Consider the following 25309-nt stretch of genomic DNA (forward strand, 5'->3'; position numbering starts at 1 on the left):
TGTACCAACTATCTACTTCTCTTTAAAATCAGTGTGAGTTATTTTAATTCTATAAAGAAATTCCATTATATATAATTTCTATCACATAGGACTTACTTAATTTTTTTCCTACCATTTTTTATATAGCCAGAATGTTTTTTTTCTGGCTATTAAGTATATTAAGCTGTCACCATCAGCCTATTTTTCTTAAGCTCTTTAGACAAAAAGTTAAACTTCAGCATGTCTTTTCTTTAAAGGAAATTCACTCAGTTCCAAATTAGCATGCTTCAAAGTCAGCGGAACAGCATTGCAATCAGGAGACATGGGCTTAAATCCCAGCTCCACCATGTGACAGATGTAGAACATTGCCTCTGGACCATGTGTCAGTATAGTGATGCCGGATAGCATAACTATGAAGATGAAAAAGGACAGCATAACACATAGACCTTCCCTTCATGCATCGTTCTCGGTGTGGAATATATGTAGTCAGCCATTGTAATGGTCTACTCGTTTCCAAGCAACAGTCTTATCTGAGGAGCAAATCACTTGGGAAAGATGGGAGGATGCAGGTTCAGACTAATGGCATCCCTTCCCAGCACTCATGTCATGGTCCTCAGGGTTTATTCTACAAGCCAGGGGCATTAGCATCACCTGAGAACTGATTAGAACTATCCTCTAGCCCTAATGTATTGGACTGGAAACTATATGAGTGGTTCCAGCAATTTGAATTTTAAGCAAGACCTCTGGGTAATTGCTGCTGAGTCAGAAGCAGAACTACCATGATGCCTCCCATTGTGAAATGGTTCTACACACACGATATTACTCATTCCTTCATTTAAAAAAAGCACTTGGGGGAAAAAAATCAGTCTGTTGGAAAATCAACTAAGATACCTCAACATTTACTGAAACAATACAAAGCAACAAAAGGCATAATAAATAATCTCTCCTCCAGAAAAATAATGCTAATTTGAAAATTTAGAATTCCAAGCAACTATAACATTATCTAGAATTTGAAAAATAAACCAAGAGTTTACAAATGAGAACACACAGAAACTATTTGTTCTGAGAATACTCTAACAAGAGGGCTAGCCCCAGGGCCTTCCATTTAGTAAAGACTCAAAGATAAGCCTAGGAGCAGAAAAGCCATGAAGTGAACAACGCCTTCAGAAGTGCCCTGAGTGGGGAATGCTCGTGATGGGAAACAGGAGATGTATTTACAGGAATCAGAGCATCTTTGGTAATTGGCTTGGGGAACCTCATTGTCAATCTGTGGTTGATCTTGAGCTGTTAGTAAGTAGAAGAGAAATAGGGAAGTGGGACTTAAACAAGTCCTATGCATTCAGATGTGAAATCTGCAGATTTTCAGGCAGAATTTTATTGCTATATGTAGTCTGATTATTGTAGTTTCAGTATCGCAAGAAGACACAGGGAAAAGGTGTGTTTGTGTAAAGATACAGCTACATTATTGCTTAAGTTATTAGTAAAACAATTACCATCTTCATAGGATCTACTTATTACCACTTTAAAAAATGGTATTCTTAAAACTATTTTACATAAGAAATATTTCCAATGCAAACATGAATATCTCTCTTTTCTGTATGTGCCAACAGCCATAGATTTTATTGGTGGGAAATAATAGAGAATACACATTGCACAACTATAAAAACAATAAATACTTTCAAAGCAAAATGCAGAGGACATCAAATGAAACGGGTATGGATTATGTTTCCAAAGTTATTGAAATATGTACAGACAGGATTTTGCATTGAGCCCAGTCAGCTCCATAGGCAGGAGGAGAATATTTTTAATGAAGTCTATTCCAGAGGCTGTGCACCTATCTGAGAAGCTATTGGTGATTAGTAGCTGCGCTGGGAGATCGGATTATTTTTCTCCAGTGGTGAAGCTACTGAGCTACTGTCAGCCTTGGTCAGAGGAGCTGTTTGTTTTTTTTTTTTTTCAGTGAGCAATAAATGACCATTGTGTGCTTGAACAAAAGTGAGATGTTTATACTATTCTCCGCCACTCAAGCCAGGGAAAGCATAGAAGGGAAAGGAAGCATGTGAAAGCCAGAGGATGGGAAGGAGTGCTGCAAAATGGTGTCTTCTGAGCATGACATGACCCTCAAACTCATAAACTCACAGAAGCCATGGTTACCTGCCCAAGGTCTGCACAAGACTGAGCATCAGTATTTCAGTGTGGATGAGAAGGGGCTCAAGAGGCCCCACCCCTCCCTGAGGAACTATTGGCAGGTAATGGCTGCTGGCAGAGGGCAGTCAGTTTTCTTTAGTGGTATAACCATTGGAAAGTTGCCTGTAAATATAACCATTGGTAAACTGTTCCAGTAAAAAAAACCCTAATAAAGCTTGGTGGGTCATAAAATTATAAAGACATGGAAGTATGAGGGGGACTTCCTAGGAAGACAAAGGACTCCAGAAGAAGTTGGAGGGGCTGAGGCAAGGTAGTCGGAGAAGAGGTGAATTTGACTGAAATATGTTATATACGTGTATGTTATTGTGAGGTGACATATTTAAAATATTAAAGAAAGAAAAACAAGAACAACAAAAAACAAAATAAGACATTTAAAAATGAAGTATTTGGTATCTTAAAACAAAAAACAAAAACAAAGAAAAAGACAGATAGAATGATGTGTGATGCGGTGAAAAGACGGCAGATCTTAGGCTATCTGAGCCCACTGACTGACTTCGGCCAAAGGAAAAGTAAGCTTTCTAGTGTTTTCTTGAGAGAACGTTGAGATGCTTGTCTGACCTGAGTCCCTGCCATCCCACAGGGTCAGGGTTAGCAGCTCCTACCTTCCAAAGTGTCAGGCCTTGGTTTAATCCCAGTTAACAAAAAAAACTTGCATCTCAAAAAGGGTCAGTGAAAGAATTTCTAATAACAAGTTTTTTTTTTTTCTTTCAGTAATCTAATAATAGAGAGCCCGGAGGTCAGAAAAAGCTTGTCTAAAGGTTACTAAAAGTGGGATAAAGATGAAATCCTAAATCTCTATTAGATTAAGCAGACTGGTTTAAATCAAAATGTTTTTTGCAATCTTAACAGATTCATTTAAAAAGTGCTTAAATATATTCATTGTATTAGGGCTGCCTACTTGGGCCTGGATAACCTACCAGGAGCCTTCTGGGGGGAGAGTGAGTCTCCCTCTCTCAGCAGCCATCAAGGGACTGTAGGGGGATCTTGTGAGATTCCCCCATCCTGCCTGTTGTCATAGCCAGGTTTTGCTTAGGTGGCCATGTGTTGAGATTTCATGGAGGCAGCCTCCTTGCAATATGTAGGAGACACAATCTTACAGCAGATATGGTGGTCCTCTGTCTCTTACAATCTCTCAGCCCATTTCACAATAGTCTCTGACCTGTAGGTGTATGGGTTTCATTGTTGAAGCTGAGAACTCCACAGTCAATTGTTCTGTGTATTTTGATGAGTTGTGGCTTTCTGCAATGCTCTGCTTCTGTTGCAAAAAACAAGGCACGTTGATGAGGGTAGGAGCTACATTCGACTGCGGACATAAGGATAAATATTAAGAATGCAGCTGGGAATTTTTCTGATTTGGGAAAGTAGCAGTAAATCTCTTCTAGAGTCCATGACCTCACCAACCATAGATAATTGGCTAGGTTTACAATACTAGGCATGATTTTCTTCCTATTTAGGGGGCCTTTGGGTCTAACTAGACAGCTATTGGTGACCTCCAAAGTACGTGCCAGTATTGCAACTTTGGTGATATCTTTTCCCCATTCTGTAGGGTGTGCAAAAGTTTTCTAATTTCATGAGGTGCCATTTGTCGATGGGTATTATTTCATTCAGAGCTGGAGTCTTGTTCAGAATATCTGCCTACATCTTGAACTGTCTTCCCTAACTTTTCCTCCCACAACTTCAGTGTTTCAGGTTCTACATTAAGGTTCAAACATTTGGCAGTGATATTTGTAGAGAGTGAAGATAAGGATCGAGTTTCATTCTTCTAGGTATACACATCTAGTCTTCCCAGTACTATTTGTTGAATTGGCTGTCTTTTTCCCATGCACATTTTGATATCTTTGCAGGAAATCAGTGGGCACAGCTGCTTGGGTTCCTACCTGGATCCTTTATTCACTCTTACTGATCCACATGTCTTTTTTGTTCCACTCCCAGGCTGTCTTTATTGCTGTGGGTCTGTTTTAAAACTTAAAATACTCTATAGTGATACCTCCAGTATTTTTCTTTTTATACAAGACTATTTTGGCGATTTCAAATATTTTTTGCTTCCATATAAATTGAAAATAAAATTTAAAGCAAAGTATGTTCATTCAGCAACAATGATGCATTTTATAACTATAATACACAATGGGGGAGCAGTTTCTCGGGACTTTCAAACTCCTGGAGTGTTACTCTTTGAGATTTCAGGGTAATAAACCAGTATTCACAGGAATTCTCAAAAACTTCAGAATTATGTTAAACCTACATTCTTCACTATATTATCATTTAGTTAGCTAAAATTCTTGTTTAAAGGAAAAAATTCCCCAAGTTTAATATTCAAACAATGAAAAACTAACTTAAAACTCAGGTCTATTAGTAGATAACATCCCTCATGGAATCACATCATATGAATTTCAAGAAAAAATTTCTAACTCTGTAAAGAATGACACTGGAATCTTTGATGGGGATTGCAGTGAATGTTTTGATTGTCTTTGGTAGATTAGCAATCTTCACAGTATTCTTCTAATCCATGAATATGGGTGCTCTGCACATTTTCTGGTATCTTCTTAAATTCCTTCAGTGTTTCAAAGTTTTCAATGTAGAAATCATTTATCTTCTTACTTTTGTTTATTCCATGATACTTTTGGAGAAAATTTGAATGGTATTATTTACCTGATTTCTTCTTGTAAAAATTTGTATTAGTCCTTTGAGAATTTCATACAATGTGTTTTTGGATTATATTTACTCCCCTCCACAAACTTGTCCCAGACATAGTCTTTCCCTAACCACTTAACTTTGTGTCAAAAATAAAATGAAGCATCAAGACCAATTTGTGCTTCCCAAATATTCTTGAATGTGTGGTCTTCCACCAGACTGTGGTCAACTTATTTGAGGCTATACTCTTAGAGAGAACAGACTCCACCTCTCCTGGAAGTTAACAGTTGCCAATGGCTCCATGGCTAAGGGTGAGTCTCCATGTCTATCTCCAATTTTCAAAGCAAGATTTGTTCTGACTTGGGCATTCACAGGTCTTGTGCATACTGTCACAACCACTGTGAGTTTATACATTCAGCTGCCCTGCTTTGTCCAAATGACACTGTTTGCTTGTAGTCATCCATGATATCTGGCTCTTAAAATCTTCCTGCCCTATTACCTTGGTTTGGTTACTATTGCTGTGGTAAAACACCATTACCAATAGCAAGTTGTAGAGGAGAGAATTTTTTGGCTTTTGTTTCCACTGGAGAAAGTCAGGACAGGAAATCAAAGCAGGGGAGGAACCTGGAAGCATGAGCTGATGTAGAAGTCATGAAAGAGTGCTGATTATTTGCTTGCTCACCATGGCTTGCACAACCTACTTTCTTATAGAACCCAGGCCCACCAGCCTGGGGATGGCACTACCCACAATAGGTTTAGCCCTCCCATACAAATCTCTATTTAAGAAAATGCCCTACAGGTTTTCCTGCAGCCTGATATTATGGAGGCATTTTCTTAAGTGATATTATTTTCTCTCAGATGACTACAGCTTTTGTCAAGTTGACATTAAACTATCCAGAACACCTATGTTCCACAATTATTGCTACACCTTGGAAGGAGGGTGTATGGTTCATATGTTTCATCTAGGGCTGGACATCCTTCTGTCTCTTATTGTCTTCATTCTGGCCAGTTGTGTGTCTGTGTGCACCATCTACTGCAAACAGAAGCTTCTCTGATGACGGTAGTTAAATGAATTAATCCATGGGTATAATGATAAGGCATTGGGGGTTGGTTTAATACTATAGCAGAATACTAGTAATAGGTTATCCTCTAGCACCTATGACCTGTTTATCTACAGGTTCTTGGCTAGATAATGGTGCTAGGTATTGTTTTCATCTTGGGGAGTAGGACTCAAATCCAATAAGAAAGTCATGGCTACTACCATGATGTTCATGCTGCTATTTCACTGATGAGCATGTCTTGCTGGACCAGTCATTATTGTAACTTATGTTTCACAGCTGGTAGTGATTATTACTTTTCTCTTTCAGTGGCATATGTATTATCTTGCAGCTCTAGCAAAAATAGCTAGTAGGGATGTAAGTCCAGGTCAATACCAGCTTGATTTCTCCATGATCTATCATTCAAGTATATAGTGTCTTTTATCAGTAGGGTCTTACCATCACATTCTAGGTGGGAGGTAACTATGATAGTTTGAATGAAAATGGCCCCATAGCTTCACAAGGACTGCCACCATTGATATATGTGACCTCGTTGGAGGTGGTTTGATGTTGTTGGAAGAAATGTCTCACTGGAAGTGGGCTTTGAATCTCAGCAGCTCAAGCCAGACCTAATTGCTCATTATCTCTTCCTGCTGCCTGTGGAACCAGATGTAGAACTCTCAGCTACTTCTCTAGTACCATGTCTATCTGCATGCTGTCATGCTTCCTGCCATAATGATCATGGACTAAACCCCTGGATTGTAAGCCAGCCCCAATTGAATGTTTTCCTTTTTAAGAGTTGCCATGTCATGTTCTCTCTTTACAGCAACAGAAGCCCTAACTAAGACAGTAACCAGGAATATTAGCATTGCCCTATACTGACTGAGGGTCTTTGGAAACTTGTTGACTACCAACTCCAAAATAAGTACCCCATTTCTGACACTGAGCTTTTTTATTTGTTAGCCTCTGCTGTCCAGAAGGGGCATTGTTGCCCTATTATAGAGTAACTCCATCCTCCCTCCGTCCCTTCCTCTGTCCCTCCCTCTGTCCCTCCCTTCGTCCCTCCGTCCCCTCCTTCTCTCTCTCTCTCTCTCTCTCTCTCTCTCTCTCTCTCTCTCTCTCTCTCTCTCTCTCTCTCTCTCTCTGGAAACTCTACAGTTGTAGGTTTCCATTTGCCTTTTTTGAAATATCTTGCATTATTTATCCCTCCCTTTACTCCCACCTCTATCATGTCCTTCCCTCATCAACACCAACTTAATCCTTCCTGTTTCATTATTCCCATTTAACTCATTTAGCCCTTTATTCCATTGTGCTCTATCTCCTCTGCCTGCAAAGCCCCTCCCCTGTGGCTCCTTAATAATTTCCTAGCCTTTATGTGCTTTCTAAATGAAATCCAAGTCTGAAGATTCAAAGCTAACCATCACAAATGAGAGAAAATATGCAACATTTGTCTTTCTGGTTCTGGGTTACCTCATTCAGAATGATTGTTTCCAGGTCTGCCCATTTACCTATAAATTTTATTTTTCTTAATACCTGAATAATATTCTATTGTGTAAATATGCCAAATTTCTATTACACATTTCATTAGTTGATTGACATTAAGGCTGTTTTCATTTCCGAGCTATTATGAATAGAGTGGCAATGAACATGGATGAGCAGGTATCTCCATAATAAGATATAAAATCCTTTGGGTATATACTCAAGAGTGGTATAGCTGGGTTATATGGTAAATCTGTTTTTAGATCTTGGAGGAATCTCCATACTGATTTCCATAGTGGAAGTACCAGTTTGCAGTCTCACCACCAGGGAAAGAGTGTTCCCTTTTCCATCCATGTCCATGCAAGTATTTATTGTCAAGTTTGTTTTGCTTTCTGGATTTTTTATTTTTAACCTTAGCCATTCTGACTAGGATAAGATGAAGTTTCAAAGTAGTTTTTATTTGCATTTCTCTGGTGGGTAATTATGTTGAATATTTAAAAATTGTTTCTTACCTGTTTGGATTTGATCTTCTGAGAATTCTGTTTAGATCTATACCCCATTTAAATTTTTTATTTGTTTTGTTTCAGGCATTATATTTTTTGAATTATTTATATATTCTAAGTACAAACCTTCTGTCTGTGAGATGCATATCTAGTAAAGACTTTTCCCATTATATGGGTTGGTCCTTCACTCAAGTGAAGGTGCCTTGCTGTACAGAAACATTTTAGTTTAATAAGGTCTCATTTATTAATTGTTGGTTTTAATATCTGTAACTTCAAGGTCCTACTCAGAAAGTCCTTTCCTTTGCCAGTGAGTTCAGATGGGTTTCCTACTCTAACTATCTATCAGAGACAGGAAATCAGGTCTTATGTTCCTTGATCCATCTGGAGTTGAGTTTTATACAGGATTTGAGATAAGAATTGTGTTTTATTCTTCCATATGTAGCTATCTAGTCTCACCAGTACTATTTTCTGTCTTTCCCCAACATATATTCTTGCCCTCTTTGTCAAAAGTCAGGTGCCAGTATTCTATTGATCAATGTGTGTGTGTGTATTAATCCAAATACCATGTAGTGTAACTTGAAATCTGAAATAGTGATACTGCCCACAGGATTTTGTTGCTGTTATTCATGATTGGTTTGGACTATCTTAGGTCTTTTGTGTTTCTATATGAAATTTAAGATTTTTAAAAAATTGCCATGAAGAATTGTGTTGGGATTTTGGTAGGGATTGCACTGAATCTGTAGATTGCTTTGAATAAGATGGATATTTCCCTAATATTAGTCATAACAATCCATAAGCATGTGAGGTCTTTCCAAATCTTCTGACAGGTCATATACATCTAGAAATTCATACATATTTTTAAAGATTTTTTCGAATTTAGTAGAATATAAGTCTTTAAAATATTCTTAATGATCTCACGATGTCATTAATATGATTCAATGCCTCTTCATCTATAATTTATTAATTTGGGTCTTCTCTTATTGATGATTGGTATTTATTGATTCTTGCTATTTTGTTATATTGGTGTGGGTATTTTCCCTTTTGAGATATTGTTCTGGGATTATTTATTCCTGTGTCTTCTTGGGTGTACTTAGCCTCTTCGTACTGAAGTTTTTCTTCTAGTGCCTTTTATAGAACTGGATAGAAATTGCTTAAATTTGATTTTATTACAGAATGTTTTTCTTTCTCTATCAATTGTGAGTGATAGTTTTGCTGGGTATAGTGAGGTAGACTGACATCTGTGGTCCCTTAACAAACTCTTAGAATTTGTAGAACATCCATATAAAAACCCTTCAAGTTTTTAGAGTCTCCATTGAGAAGACAGGTGTTATTCTAATGGATGTGCCTTTATATGTTACTTAGTCATTTTCCTTTGCAGCTTTTAATATCCTTTCTTCTATACATTTAGGTTTTTTATTATTATGTGTCATGGGAAATTTATTTTCAAGTCCTGTCTATTTGGTGTTTGGTATGCTTCTTATGACTTGAGAGGCATCTCTTTCTTTAGATTGGGGAGATTTTCTTCTATGGTTTTTAAAAAAATATTTTCTATACTTTTGACATGGTTTTTTCTCCTTCCTTTAGACCTATGATTCACAGATTTGGCCTTTTCATAGTATCTTAGATTTCATGTTTTGTGCCTAGATTTTTTTATATTATATTTAACATTTTTTCCTAAGATATCCATTTCTTCTACTTTGTCTTCAAGATCTCTCTTGCATGGCTTAGAACCTGTTGGTGAGGCTTAACTTTGAGGTTTCTGTTTGGCATCCTCTATTTTTAATTCCCAGTTTGAGTTTTCTTTAGTAATTCTATTTCTTTGCTAAATTCTACTTTCATATCTTGAAAGGTTTTTATGATTCCATTCAACTGTTTGTTTTTACTTTCCATTCAACTGCTTGTTTGTGCCTTCATAGTCTTCATTTTGGGCATTTATTCATATCCTCTTTAAGTGCCTTGAACATATTCATAACTACTACTTCTAAGTCCTTGTCCTGTGCTTTAGTTACAGGGCCTATTGCAATAGGGTTTCTGGATTACAGAGAAGTCATGTTGTCTTGGCTGATCACGTTTGTGTTTTTATGCTGGGATCTTGGTGTCTGGAGTTAGGGTGTCTGAAGTGTTTCTTGGTGCATGTATCTGGTCTTGTCTTTGTTGTGTGGGTATCCCATTCTTTTTTTGCTATTGCTCACATTAGACTCTAGGCAACTGTGGTGCTGTGTTGTCCATGTTAATGGGTGTTTCTATTGGTGATACAAAGGAATGGATATGAGTTAGGAGGAAAGATTGCATGGGCAATGAGAAAGAGCTATGGAGACCTTAGGACTGCACCAAGAGGCAGACTCCCCAGTCTGGAGATTGGATTGGGAGGAGAAGCTCCTGAAGAACTAAGAATAAGTCTGGAGATACTGGAATAAAGGAGCTAAGAGACAGTGACTCTGTACCAAGAGTGGTCTCATATTTGTTTGGCTAGATTTGTTTTTCAAAGAACTGACTCTTAATTTCTCTATGTTGCTTAATGTTTTCATTTCACTAAGCCCTGCCCACCCATTAAGTATCTCCTTCTATGCACTGATTGAAGAGTTGGTTTGTTTTATTTTTGTTGTTTTGTTTTTCAAGGCCCTAAGGCACATCATTAAATTATTTATTTGAGATTAAGCAAATGAGAAATTGGAAAATATCAAAGATCACAAAATGACAGGAACTAATACACACCTTTCAATACTAATTCCAAATGTCAGTGGTCTTAGTTTCCCAGTCATAAAACACAGACTAGCAGTTTTGATTTAAAAATAGGTTCTTGATATTTATTGCCTCCAAGAAATGTATGTCACCATCAGACAGTCTCTTTGTGTGGTATATTTGTATCAGTAGCCTGGTGCATCTATTTAATCTTTCTTTTTTTGTCTGAAAGAGTCCTTTTCTGTAAAACTGATTTAGTTAGTTCCTTTAGCCTGTTTTTATCATGGGAAATGGTAACAATTTTGTTGAATATAGTAGTCTTTGTTGACAGTTCTTATCTCAAAACTTGAAATGTAATATGCCAGACCTGTCTCACTTCTGAAGTTTGAAAATTCAGCTGTTGTTCTGATGGGTCTGCCTTTATATGTGATTTATTTCTCACTTACAGCTTTCCATATACTATCTTTGCTCTGTATATCTAGTGTTTTGATTATAAACTGACACAATGTTTTATACATTTGGTGTTCTAAATATCTTATCCTTATATTGGCAAATCTTTCCCTAGATTTGAATTTTTCACTGCTGTGATTTTGTTGAAAATATTTTATGACTTTAGAATTAAATTCCCCTTTTCTATGCCCAATATCCATAGACTGAGTCTTTTTTTATTGTCACATAGATCTTGAATGTTCTATTTATACTTATTAATTTCTTATGGTGGTATTCTATTTGTACTGAAATGTGATTTTAATTGTATGTTAATAAATAAAGTTGCCCGGGTCAGAGCTATTAGACCATAGAAAGCATGCGGTGGTGCGCACGCCTTTAATCCATAGATCTCTGTGTGTTCAGATACAGCAGCATTGAGACATATGCTTTAAGACTAGAGGCTGTACTACAGCATGACGAGCAGTCATGTGTTTGGTTTACAACCAATGAGAAGCAGAACAGAAAGATATTTAAAGACATACACAAGAAATAGCTCTTTCAGAGAGCTAGACACTGCAGAGGAAGGTGAGATTTTAGCTCTGAGCTCTGACTCTTGCTTTCTTTTACATTTGTTCTGTGTTTCTTATTTAATAAGATGGTTGGTTACATCTACAATTTCTCTTTTTCATTCTTTGAGTGATCCAGTCCTATTACCTTGCCTATAAACTCTGATATTTCCTCCGTTCTATTAGTGAAACTTTCCATGAAGCTCTGGTTTGTTGAAATTTTTATTTCTATTATTTTAGATTTTGTCCCCAGTATTTCTATGTTTTTATCTAAGTCTGTACTGACTTTCTTATTTGGCTCAGTTTTTATTTTCTGAGAATATATTCAGGAGTGTATTTCCTTTGTTATTTCTTTAAATACACTTATAATCACTACTTTGAATTCTTTTTGTAAGGTTTCATCTAATTCATTCTCACTGGAGGACACTACTGTGTGATTAATAATTTTGGGAGGACTATGCTGCCTAAGTTTTTCATGTTTCTTAACTTTTTACATTGAGACTTGGACATCTAGTGTTAAATTGCTGAGTGTGCTTTAAAAAAATCGCTCTTGATCTTTCTTTTTTATTTAGAAATATTGTATTTATTTATTTTATGTAGTGAGTGGGGTGCATGTACTTGCCATGGTACACATATGGAAGTCAGTCTCTCCCATGAGGGTCCTGAGGATCTGAGATAGAACTCAGGTTGTCAGACTTTGCAGGAAGTGCTTACCCATGGAGCCACTTTGCCAACCCACCATTATCCTTTCAGTTTTCAATGTTAAAGAGAGACTAAGTTTTAGTGGGTTGAGTTGTCTATTTTTTTCTCACTGCTATAATGGTCTTGGGGCATCAGGTTCAGTCCTCAGAAGTCTTCTGAAAACAGAATACTCTCTGAAAAAGTGATCACTATCAAAGTGCAGTCCCACTGTGAGAATACAATAATGGTCAGATAACACACAGTCAAAGGGATGCTGACAGTATGCTATGTACTTACATATTTGTTACTCTGGGTATGGGTGGAGAGGGAAACAGTGGGATAAGATGTGACTGTTATTGGGTTGATGGAGGGAAAGATAAATAGAAAGGTGGGACACTGGGGACAATGGTTGGATGTGAGGCAGTTTTGTCTAATAGTAGGATGAAAAGATGGATAAAGAAAAGCAACCAGATAATCTAAAAGAATCCCGGGTCTCTGCAGGCTGTTACATTAAAACCCTGAAAACAAGGCTAGCCTATGTTTTTCAGAAAAACCCTTCCATACAATATGTAGAAAGGAATAGAGAAAAACAGAGCACAATAACACTGGGGTAAAATTGAGGCTGGCTCAGACGAGATAACAGAGTCATTCTTTTATGTGTTTACAAACTGACCATCACAATAAAATTATGTTGACAGGAGAACTTCATCATTGGACCAATGTCTTTGCCAGAGGAAAGGCCTACTATCTCACATGTCAGGATTGCCATATACAAGGGAAGCATCTTTGAAAATACACACACACTATGCATTCCCAGAGGAACCTGGGTTGCTCAAGTGCTCCCATATAGCTCCTTCTTCACCCATCCCCACCTCACAACTGTGGTGCACTCACACAACAATAAGTGTGTTACCCACAGTAACACAGGATGCTATCAAGACATTTTTTCCTACTTTCTTCTATGATGCCACACTTCTCTGGTGTTCCGAAGCTGTTTTGGACTTTCTCAGTATCTTCAGCTGCTGCATCTCTACAGCATGTTTAAGTCAAGATTCTGACCTGCTCCCTGGATGTTAACATTCTTCCCCAAGGCACATACCATGTGTATTTCCTCTCTGGATAACTCTTCTCAGTTGTAGACATAGACACCTAGCTGTCTATTTAACACGTATACTTGAAGCTCTTACAGATGTTTCACACCTTATTTTTCTCGCGAGTAAAATTATACCAGGTATCTATGTACACAAATTAGAAATACAGATTCGTTTGTACTTACCACCACCCATGCCATTACTCTTTGTGCACACTGGATATTAAATAACATGTATGTGAATGCTACCCCTTCTGTGGTAAGCCCTGCCTTCTTTGCACCTGTCAATTTTTATACTTTTTTATTGTTGAGGTTATAATATAATTATAATATATGTATATTATATAAAATATAATTACAGCATTTCTCCCTTTCCTTTCCTCTCTCCAAACCTTCCTATATTCCCTCCCACTCTCTTTCAAATTCATGGCCTCTTCTTTCATTAATTGTTATTGTATTCATATATATATATATATATATGTACATATATATTCCTAAATATAATCTTCTCAATTCATATAATGTTGCTTGTATTATGTTTTTTGGACTGACCAATTGGCACTGGACATCCAGTTGGTGTGCTCTTCTATGGGGAAGGCCACCTCTCCTACCTCCAAATGAGCCTTTCCTTACAGCTCTCATTCTGCTTCAAGCACTGTGCTCTTCGGCGGACTCTTCAAGACCCACATGGCAGCTTTATTGATTTTCTTCCTCACATGTTCATTCATACACAGCATTGTTCTTCTCCTACATGCCTGCATCTCCCAGTAGGACCATAGCTCCTCACCAGGGAGGAGCAGCCCTCAGAGTCTACTTCTTATTACTTATGTGAACTCATTGTAGGTTCTTTCCTCTCTGAGAACACAAAAAGTGTTTCCCATCTCAGGGCATTTGTACTTGAGCTCTACTTGTTTCCTTTGTGTCTGAATCCTCCTCAAAGGTCACCTGAATATCATTTGCAGTGTCCCGGGACTACCTAACATTTTCCTCTCATTTGATTGTCCTATATCACACCTTCCTGTTTATACCCATTAGAGTTTTATAATCCAGGTGTAATTCAGAAGTCTGGACAGATGAATTATAAGGATCCAAATCCAATCCCCACCATCTGCCAGGCATTGTAGCATGCCCCTGTAACCCGCAGCACTGGTGGAGTAGACACAGGAAGACACCCGAGCTTTTGTAGTATGCTAGTCCAGCTGAATTGATAAGCTCCAGGTTTAGCAGGAGAACCTGTTTCAACATACAAGGTGGAGAAGTGACTGAGGAAGACATCTGAGGTCAGCCTCTGGCTTCTGTGTGCACCCACACCCACATGCACCTTACTCTTCTTCCACAAAATAGAAAAAAGACGTGGTTCAGGAAGAGCACCAGTGGCCCATAGGGTTGAAAAGCTAGAATCCCATGCTTGAGATTTTCAAAACCAAAATCTATAATCGAAAAGGATACTCAGTGAATACCAAACATGAACACAAGAGAACTACTTTGAAGTGCTGACCACAGTGCATTTGTTCTTTGACTGTCCACGTCCGTCTTCTCTGCTCCCATCATAGTATGAACTCCTTAAGGACAAGGACTTGGTTCATGTCCAGCCCAGAACTTGGCATATAGTTGCCTCTCAGTGTGCATTAGATGGATGTTAAGACACCTGCTCTAACTTTCACAGTTGATCCATAAAGAAACTGAGGCTCAGAGAAAATAAGTGAATGTTTTAAAGTCACATAGCTTGTTATTAATAAAGCCAGGATAGAAACAAACACATTTGTAGCATAATATGTACCTCATGCTATTGTGCGGATAGGCTTCTGCAATTGATAACAATCATTTGTTGCTAACGTTGCCCTGGGACATTTGGTTTTATATAAACTAACTTATATAGAGAACCCAGGTTTAATCTTCCCTTTTTCTTTCACTAAGAACAGAGAAAATGTTAAACACAGACGGCAAGTTTGTAGTATTTCTTTACTAATGGGTCAAAAGATCTCAGAAAAAGAAATGGCAGAGAAATTTCTCACAGGAAAACCTGTCAAGGAGCACATTTGGTGTAGATCACAGCTTGGTGGTGAGAACTGCCTAATTGTTCTTGACGGTATTCCTGGGTGTCAGAGGCCACCCATGGATCTAACACAGATTTTGAAAAAATGGCTCCTGGTTTATTTTAATTGTTGCAACTAGAATTTATACTTCCTTTTGCCTAATTAGGAAAGTTCTCTCTACGGTTGAGTTGTGCTTGTCACTCAGAATTTAGTGTTCAGCGTCTTCCAGCTCCTAAGTGGCATGCCATGGATGACCCGTGACATTGAACCTCTGGCCCACGTCCTTTAAGTACATACTCTTTGCAGCTAGAGATGCTAGTCACAGACACTCTGAATATGTGTGTTTTCTTTTCCTAAAAGGAGAAAATCAACTCAGGGAGAGTGGTTCTGATGGGAAAAGTGAGCAATGTAGAGAATCTACCTGCTAAGGGTATATTCATAGCATCCCTTGTAGGTAAGAAAGGGACCTAAATTACTCAGCCCACCAACAGCATGAAGTCTTGTACAGTAACATTCTGATGCATGCCCATCTGTATATTCTTTTTTTTATTATACTAAAGCACAAATAGACAATTTACCAGTAATGTATTAAATGACTATAATTACACATCTCAGTACTAAGAAGTACATCCATAATAGTGTGAAACTATTATCATCAGCACCATTTCCAGAACTTTTCCAGTACTCCAAAGGATAACTCTGCACCTATTAAGTAATAATTTCCCACTCCCCTGCATCCCCAGACCTGGGGAGTTTTTATTCCACTTTCTTTCCTTGTGAATATATCTATTATCTGATTCTAATATAGGCAGAATCATGTGGTGGTCCTTTTGTTTCTGGTGCATCTCAACTAGTATGATATCTTTAGGGTACATCAATGTTGAAGCATATGTTACACCTTCATGCCTTTTATGGCAAAATAATATTCCAATACATATATACATTTACATATCTATTGCATTCTGATTATTTGTCTGTTCATGGGTATAAACCACTGGATTATGTCTACAGACTCTTATGAGTAATGCTGTCAGGAATATTGGTATAAAATTACCCATTTGTATTCCTGTTCTCAGTTCTTTAAGAAACATATTTAGAATTGAATTTCTGGGTTCATGTGGTCATTCTGAGACATCAAGCTGTTTATATTCCCAACAAAGATACACATAGATTCCAAATTACCTATATTAATGATAACACTTGTTTTAATTTATTTTGTTCTGTTTTGATTGTAGTTATCCTAACAACTATGAATAAGTCTCTCAGTAGAGCCAGGTATATATATATATATATATGTTTTTCGAGACAGGATTTCTCTGTGTAGCTTTGTGCCTTTTCCTGGAACTCACTTGGTAGCCCAGACTGGCCTCAAACTCACAGAGATCCGCCTGCCTCTGCCTCCCCAGTGCTGGGATTAAAGGTGTGTGCCACCACCACCCAGCTCCAGGTATATTTTTAATGAGAATTAAAAAAAAAAATCTTCTCTCATATATTACATCCACTGCAGTTCCCCCTCCTTCCCCTCCCTCTAGTCTCTTCCCCCCCACCTCCCCCTGTCCCCAAGATCCACCAACCCAACCTCCCCTCAGACAAGAGCAGGCCTTCCAGAGACATAACAAAACCGCAATAAGACCAGCTACATATTATCACATCAAGGCTGGACAAGGCAACCCAGTAGGAGGAATAGGATAGGGCAGAGACAGCCCCACCCCCAGCTCCTACTATTAGGAATCCCACAGGAACCTGAGCTACCCAGTCATAACACATATTCAGAAGACCTAGGTGGGACCCCTACAGGCTCCCTGATTTCTGCAAGCCCCCCCCCACCCGAGTCCTGGTCAGTTGATTCTCTAGGCCTTGTTCTGTGGTGTCCCTGACCCTTCTGGTTCCTTCCATCCTTTTTCCCTCTCCTTGGCAGGACTCCCGGAGCTCTCTCTAATGTTTGGGACTCTGCATCTGCTCCCATCAGTTCCTGAATGAAGTCTCTCTGGTCTCTTTGATGACATTTCTGCTAAGCCCTGGTCCCAGAACACTTTGTAGGCAGGGCAAACTGTAGGTTGAAGGTTTTGTGGCTAGGTTGATGTCCCAATCCCTTCACTAGAGATCCTGTCTGGTTACAGAAGTTGGCCAGTTCAGGCTCTGTGTCCCCATGACTAGGAGTCTTTGCTAGGGTTATTCTCATAGATTCTATATGGAGTTTCCATTGCACTAGATTTCTAACTCACTCCTGAAATGAACCCCAATTCCAGTAATTTCTCCTGGAATTTTCTCCCCCCATACACCTGATTCCTCCTCTTTCCAACTCTACCCACCCCCAGTCCATTCATGAAATTATTCTTTTTCCCCTTCCCAGGGAGATCCCCTTAAGCCCTCCTTGTTACTTGGCCTCTCTGGGTCTGTGGATTGTAGCATGATTATCTTTTACTTTATGGCTAATATCCACTTATAAGTAAGTGCATGCTATCTTTGTCTTTCTGGGTCTGGGTTACCTCACTGGGGATGATGTTTTCTAGTTCCATCCACTTGTCTGAAAATTTCATGCTGTCATTGTTTTTAACAGCTGACTAGTGCTCCATTGTGTAATTGTACCACATTTTCTTTATCCATTCTTTGGTTGAGGGTTATCTAGGTTGTTTCTAGTCTCTGGTTATTATGGATAAAGATACTATGAACACAATTAAGCAACTATCCTTGTGACAGGATGGAGCATCATTTGGGTATATACCCAGGAGTGGTATAGCTGGGTCTTGATTGAGATCAATTTCCAATTTTCTGAGAAACCACCATATTTATTTCCAAAGTGGCTGTACAAGTTTGTACTCACACCAGCAGTGGAGGAGTGTTCCCCTTGCTCCACATCCTTTACAGCATGAGCTGTCACTTGTGTTTTTGATCATAGCCATTCTGGCAGGTGTAAGATGAAATCTCAAAGTTGTTTTGATTTGCAGTTCCCTGATGGTTAAGGGTGTTGAACACTTCTTTAAGTGTTTCTCAGCTATTTGAGATTCCTCTGTTGAGAATTCTCTGTTACATCTGCACCCCATTTTTACCTAATTATTTGTTTTGTTGATGTCTGGTTTCTTGAGTTCTTTATATATTTTGTATATTAGTCCCCTGTTTGATGTGTAGTCAGTGAAAATCTTTTCCCATTCTGTGGACTGCCATTTTGCACTATTGTGGTACCCTTTACCTTACAGAAGCTTTTCAGTTTCAAGAAGTTCCATTTATTAATCATTGATCTTAGTGCCTGTGCTACCGATGTTCTGTTCAGGAAGGTGTCTCCTGTGCCAATGCATTCAAGGCTATTCCCCACTTTCTCTTCTATCAGGTTCACTGTATCTGGTTTTATGTTAAGGTCCACTTTAATCCACTTGGACTTGAGTTTCGTGCAGGGTGATGGATAGGGGTCTACATACTGACATTCAGTTATACCAGGACCATTTGTTAAAGATTCTTTTCCCCCATTGTTTATTTATGGCTTCTTTATAAAAATTGGCTATTCATAAGTATATGGATTTATGTCATGGTCTTTGATTTGATCCCAGTGATCAATGTGTCTGTTTTTATGCCAATACCATGCAGTTTTTATTACTATAGCTCTGTAGTACAGCTGGAAATCAGGTATCGTAATACATCCAGAACTCCTTTTATTGTATAGGAGCCAGGCATTCCTAAATAGTTTTTGCATTAGAAAATCAAAACAATTCCAGGAAGTCATTGAAGATTCTCTCTGGCAACGAGAAGGTTCTTATTAATATTTAACAGTCTTCTTCAGTGAGAGCCCTTGATTATAAATAAGTTATACTTGGGAGCTTCAAAAGTTCTGACATTCAGCTGCATACAAGATGGAGCCGTACCACCAACATCTTAAAAATATTTTTGGTGTGGTGTGGTGTGGTGTGGTGTGGTGTGGTGTGTGTGTGTGTGTGTGTGTGTGTGTGTGTGTGTGTGTGTGTGTGTTTATATACAAGCAGGTATAGGTGTGGGAGCACACACACACACACTCACCTGGTAAATGCTAGGGTTGGTGGTATTACCTATGACTGGAGGACAAAGACAGGTGGATTCCTTTGGTTCCCTGGCCAACCAATCTAGCCAAATGACAAGCTCCAAGTTAGCATTAGACTCTGTCTTAGAAATAAAATAAGACTCAGGAGGTCCTACTCAGAAGAGGGCGGGTCCTGAAACTGGAAGTTGGAAGCCGGAAGTGATGTTGGAAGCCGGAAGTGGTGCTGTGAGGACATGTTCCAAGGAAGCTGCAGGCTGGCTCAGCCAAAAAATTAAAATAAATAAATGAAATAAAATAAAATGAAGATAACATGGGGAAACAACCTCTGAGCTCCACACATGCCCACATAGGAGAGTGCGCCTCCACACACATCCCCAAACACAAAGCATTCTAACCCCCATAGACAATCCTGATCTCCCTATCCTTTTGGAGCTAACACTACGTATTTTCTGACGTATCTGTTGGTTTGTTTACTTTCTGTTCTGTTTTTCTTGTGGACACACTAAGCCTATCCTAGAGTTGAATGAATAAATGTGTTAATCTACCCTTATTTCAAATGGCATATGCCTTTTGATAGTTAAAAAATATCTTCTAAAAAATTTTGTCCCTGGATCTTCTCTTCTTTAGATACTCCTGTATATTTTTAAAGAATGCTTTGAAATACAGTGAAGAATATGCCTCCCTATGTGGAATAGTACATGTCTGTCACTCAGTCAGCAAGTTAGCAAGTACTTGTTATGTACTGCACATACCCACACACCACACACTGTAGACTAGACACTTCACTGGCACTGGAAATGACAGTGAAAATAGAACCAAAGACAATCTGTAAGGTCAAGTTACAAAACAACTTAAAAAGTCATTTCAGGTAGTCAACCCTGTGAAGATGGGAAATGTTTGTTGGCTACTGGACATGGCCTAAGGGTTGAACTTAATCAGACAAGAATGATAAGAATCAGCCAAACACCGAAAGCACGTTTTATAGAAAATGGGTATCAGCACTAAAGAGATGGCACAGTGGATAAAAGCACTGTTGTTCTTCCAGAGGACTCGGGTTTGATTCCCAGCATCTATATATGATAGCTCACAAACCATCTGTAACTTCAGTTCCAGGGGATCTGACACCCTCTTTTGACCTCAATGGGCACCAAACACACATGTGTACATATATACATGCAGGCAAAGTACTCATGCACATAAACGGAATGAGTATTTTTCAATTATAAAGAAGAATGAGCATAAAATACAAGCCCTAGAGGAGGAAGATGATTCAGAGGGTCTCTGAATCTTTGATTTAGAGCCTCAAAAGAGTATATAGAAAATAAAACATTATCACTTTCTTCATTAGGCACTTTACCTCTCCATCAACATGGCTTAAGATAAAATTAGTTTTTCATGAGCAAATCACTGTGTTTTTATTTAATTAAATCTTCCCTATCCAGTGTTTGTGCTCTTGAAGGCCATAGCTTCAGAATGGAAGAATTATTTAGGTGAACAATCCTTTTTGTGTGAACTCCAGCCTTCAACATTCTAGTCAATGTAAAGAAAGAGTTCTCAGCAGAGCAAAGGGGCTGCCATGGTCCCCAGATGGCTAAGGACCATTTCTTATCCCTATTGGCATACTTTCTTCCGGACTGGCCTAGAGGAAGACGTTGTGAACATGGTCAAAGTTAGAACTAAGCTAACTCTGAATATTAGGGGCCAATGCCCATCTTAATTTTCCCATCAAAGAAGTGCAGTAAAGATGGGACGTTCTAACCTGGACGTGAGTGGGACGTCATGGGAAAGAGAGGAGCAGGAGATCCCAGCTGGATCAAGAACAGAGAGGGAGAACAAGGATAAATGAAGACCACATGACAATAGGAAGAAGCAAAGTACTAGAGAGGTCCACAGAAATCCACAAAGATACCCCCACAATAGACTACTAGCAATGGTCAAAAAACAGCCTGAACTGACCTACTCTGGTGATAGGATGGCCAAACACCCTAATTGTCGTGCTAGAAACCTCATCCAACAACGGAGGAAACCAGATGCAGAGACCCATGAACCCAAGTGGAGTTCCAGGAGTTCAACTGGCGAGAAAGAGGAGGGTTTGTATAAGTGAGAATTGTTGAGACCAAGGTTGGAAAAAGCACAGGGACAAATAGCCAAATGAATGGAAACACATGAACTATGAACCAATAGCTGAGGAGCCCCCAACTGGATCAGGCCCTCTGGATAAGTGAGACAGTTGATTGGCTTGATCTGTTTGGGAGGCATCCAGGCAGTGGGACCAGGTCCTATCCTCAGTGCATGAGTTGGCTGTTTGGAACTGGGGCTTATACAGGGATACTTGGCTCAGCTAGGAGGAGGGGCCTGGACTTGCCTGGACTGAATCTACCAGGTTGAACTCAATCCCCAGGGGAGTCTTTGCCCTGGAGGAGATGGGAGTGGGGTGTGGGCTGAGGGGGAAGGTGGGGACAGGGAGTGTGGGAAGGGGGAGAACAAGGGAATTCATGGCTGATATGTAAAATTAAATTAAATTATAAAATAAAAATTTAAAAAAAGATGGGATATTCTTGGTTCTAGGTACCTTGTGTTCCATATGTTGTGTTGAGAAGTGTCCTCTCTCAAAGCAGACACTAACTTATCCCAACAACTTTTCTTCCTCCAGTTTTCTGTGCTGATGTGTACAGTTCATGTCCAACAGCTTAAAAACCTTTTCAAACTTCTTAAAAAGAATGTTTTGTGACATGAACATAATTGTTTCCTGCAGTTTCTGAGCAACCTGCAAATATTGTGCCTTCATCGAGAGGGAGTTAATAAAACAAAATTCTGAGCTTACACTGGCAAGAGAGAATTTGTAGAGTCTAATCAGGTGCTGAAATGGACAAGACCATGGATTTGAAATGTCAAAGTGACATAAGGTGACAGTGAAGCCAGCATAGTCATGAAGTAGAAGATGTCCCTGAGCTTCTTGTCCTGTGGGCTTCACAGAACCTGAGTTCATTTGTGAATTGTCACAAGAACACCTTTTGAGTATGGCTGTCCCTCCCTAGACAACTCATCTATAAACCATGGCTTTTGCTTAAGCTAGACTGGGATATAGAAAGGAGTAGGTCCTTGTGTTCATGCAGACCTTGGTTTCAGTTACTACCATTCATGAATCGGCCATCTTCTCCTTCATCTGATCAATGATGCATTGAACACACATCAATGAATAAAACAACCGAGGTCCTTGTGTTATAGTGCTTGCACTGTAGATGAGGCAGGTATGCAAAACAGAAATCAACCAAGTCCATACCTGAGTACTCGACAAGGTGAATCTCTGAAGGAAAAAAAAAACAAAACAAAATAAAGTCATGCAGTCGAGGCTAGTGAGTCACCTTCCCAGATCTCCTCTCATATGCTCAGTCATCTGGAGAAGCCCAACAAGTGAGGCAGACCTTGGCAAGTTTAGGTGCATCAAACAGGTTACTACTGTCGATTGATGGTAATGTGAACTTCCTGAATATTGAAGGGGAGCAAATGAATTCCTTTCCAGTGTCATTGAGGCTCCCTCACATTTTTGTGTCTTGTTTTCCTCTTAACCTCCAGTTCCAAGGAGGGTTTCCAGTCCGTGAAGAAGGTCACGCTGCTAACATTCCTCTCAGTGGTTATCCTGATGGCCATCCTGGGCAACCTGCTGGTGATGGTGGCTGTGTGCAGGGACAGGCAGCTCAGGTGAGCAGTACAAGAGACCCTCATAGGAAACATGGGTGTCAGAGGGATCTTCCTTCAGTTGGCTCTAAATAATTTCTATTTTGATTTATCACATGCATGGGAATAGGTTTTGAAAAATAGAAAAGGGATCACACAATCCTTCAAACCCAACACTAACATAACCATAAGAGCACCCTGGGTTAATTCCATCCTGTCTGTTTAACTGTGCCATGTTGCATTTGTTTAAATAACTGTGGTCAATATATATATATATATATATATATATATTCAATATGTGGTCAGTATATATCTCCTCCTGCTACCAATGGTTCAGGGAAGGCATGAGAAACTAATGATTAATATGAGGGAATAAATACTGGATCTACCACATTTTGTACATCACCAATGTCAACTCTGGCTATATTTACAATCATCTGAGATATTTTTCAAAATACTGATGTATGATATTGGTATGTCCTGTGCAATACTGTGGAAATATTTATATTTTAAAAAGTAATTCACTGTTAAAAATCCAAGTTTAATTGGCTATTCTGTACCTTATGTAGCAATCTTCGGTGGAGGAGAATGCTATCTACCCATGTTTTTTTCTAACTGATCTGGGTCGAACCCTGGGCACTGATGTTTGCTAAAATCCACCAGGTATTTCCAGTGTGTAGCCTGGACTAAGGCGCATCAGCCCATGAAGGGAGAGATAAGCTAAAGGTAGTGCCTCTCTAAGCAGGACACGCCCTGAACCAGGGACGAGGCAGAGAAGGTGCAACGCAGAATTTTGCCTGGGGTCACACATGTAGGGGGTACACAAGAGGTCATCCTAGGAGCTGCAGGTGGTAGCTTGACACTGTCTGTGAGGACAGCATCTTGAGAGGGCTCTCTGGGAGGGCCTAAGCCAGGACCAGAGCCAGGGTGGGCGGTGACTAGAGTAGGTGGGAAAGAGCCTACTCTACTGTGTGGAGCCTCGGAATGGTTCTCAACACACTGGCAGTCTCTGCTAAGGCCAGAAGAGCCAGAAAGCTGAGGAAAAGATGTCTTTGGGTGTGAAATGAGTCTGGAGAAGTCGGAAGAGGCTGGACCACAGAGAATCTCCTTGGCCGTGGTGCACGAGGGGAAACTGAGTCTTGCGGCTTATTTTTAATGTGTGACTTTTCTTTCCTTTTCTACCTCCCTTCTTTCCTTCCTTCCATTTCCCCCAATTCTTCCCCCCATTCCTTTCCACATCCTTCCCTGGCCACCTTGCTTGTACCTTTTCACTTACAGGAAAATAAAAACCAATTATTTTATTGTGTCCCTTGCCTTTGCTGATCTGCTGGTTTCGGTGCTGGTGATGCCCTTTGGTGCCATTGAGCTGGTTCAAGACACCTTGATTTATGAGCGTACGTTTTGCCTGGTCCGGACCTCTCTGGATGTCCTACTCACAACAGCATCGATTTTTCACCTGTGCTGCATCTCACTGGATAGGTAAGAGCAGGGCAAGGTGCAGAATGGAATGCCCTTGACACCAGTGTGACCTAGCAGATATTACCTTTCTTTCCTTACTACCTCATCTCCCGAAATTGGTCCCAGACACAGATGTAGAAGTTCAGTGATTCTTGCACCAGGGCAGTGCTTGTGGAGGACTTCTTCTCAGTCAGGCACTCTTAGAGATTTTGAAGAGCTAAAGGTTGCACGGTCTAGCAATTGTTTGCATAGAGTTAACTGTGTAGATAGGTATCTTCAGCCAAGTTCATTTCCAACTTTATATTGATGACAGGGACGAAATGCTAAGGGAGCCAGGTGGCCAGAGTTAGTGCACATGCCCAGGAGGCTATGGACCAGTTCTGAATCATCTCACTGTGTTCAGACATAACCTTCTCCTAAAATATGCCCATATAACAAGTAAGATCTAGGAAAGTGCATGTGATCATGGGGGAGTTTTTTTCCCTTTGAAGTTAAAGTTGATTACAAAATCTCCAATAATTGCTGACTTAAAAATTCAGCTTATAATATCCCAATATATATTGTAGGGTTTTTTGTTTGTTTGTGTGTTTGTTTTTATACTTTAGGGTGCCTAATGGTTGCCACCTTGGCCTCATTTGTTGGGAATGTATATTTATCAGCTCTTTCCATTCTCCGATTTCTGTTCATGTTCATGGAATAACTAACGAAAGAATATACTTTAAAAATCATACAACTCTGAGAACATATGTGGCTTAGGGGCTAGAACCCAGAAGAAAATGTAGGGTTAAAGTTTCATGAGCTTAGACTGTCGGGGATAACATCTCACTTTCTCTCCAGCTGTTC

General features: G+C 39.4%; 1 protein-coding gene across 4 annotated transcripts in view; it reads left to right on the top strand.

Moving 5' to 3' along the window:
- Positions 1-25309, top strand: part of Htr4 (5-hydroxytryptamine receptor 4) — a 204860-nt gene that overhangs the window by 85631 nt on the left and 93920 nt on the right. For all 4 annotated transcript variants that reach the window (XM_028890134.2, XM_028890136.2, XM_028890133.2 and 1 more), the window contains exons 3-4: positions 22907-23032; positions 24287-24487. In XM_028890134.2, the coding sequence (XP_028745967.1) occupies positions 22907-23032; positions 24287-24487 (327 nt within the window). The remainder of the gene's footprint in view (positions 1-22906; positions 23033-24286; positions 24488-25309) is intronic.

Source organism: Peromyscus leucopus, chromosome 19, assembly GCF_004664715.2.
Source record: "Peromyscus leucopus breed LL Stock chromosome 19, UCI_PerLeu_2.1, whole genome shotgun sequence".
NCBI lineage: Eukaryota > Metazoa > Chordata > Mammalia > Rodentia > Cricetidae > Peromyscus > Peromyscus leucopus.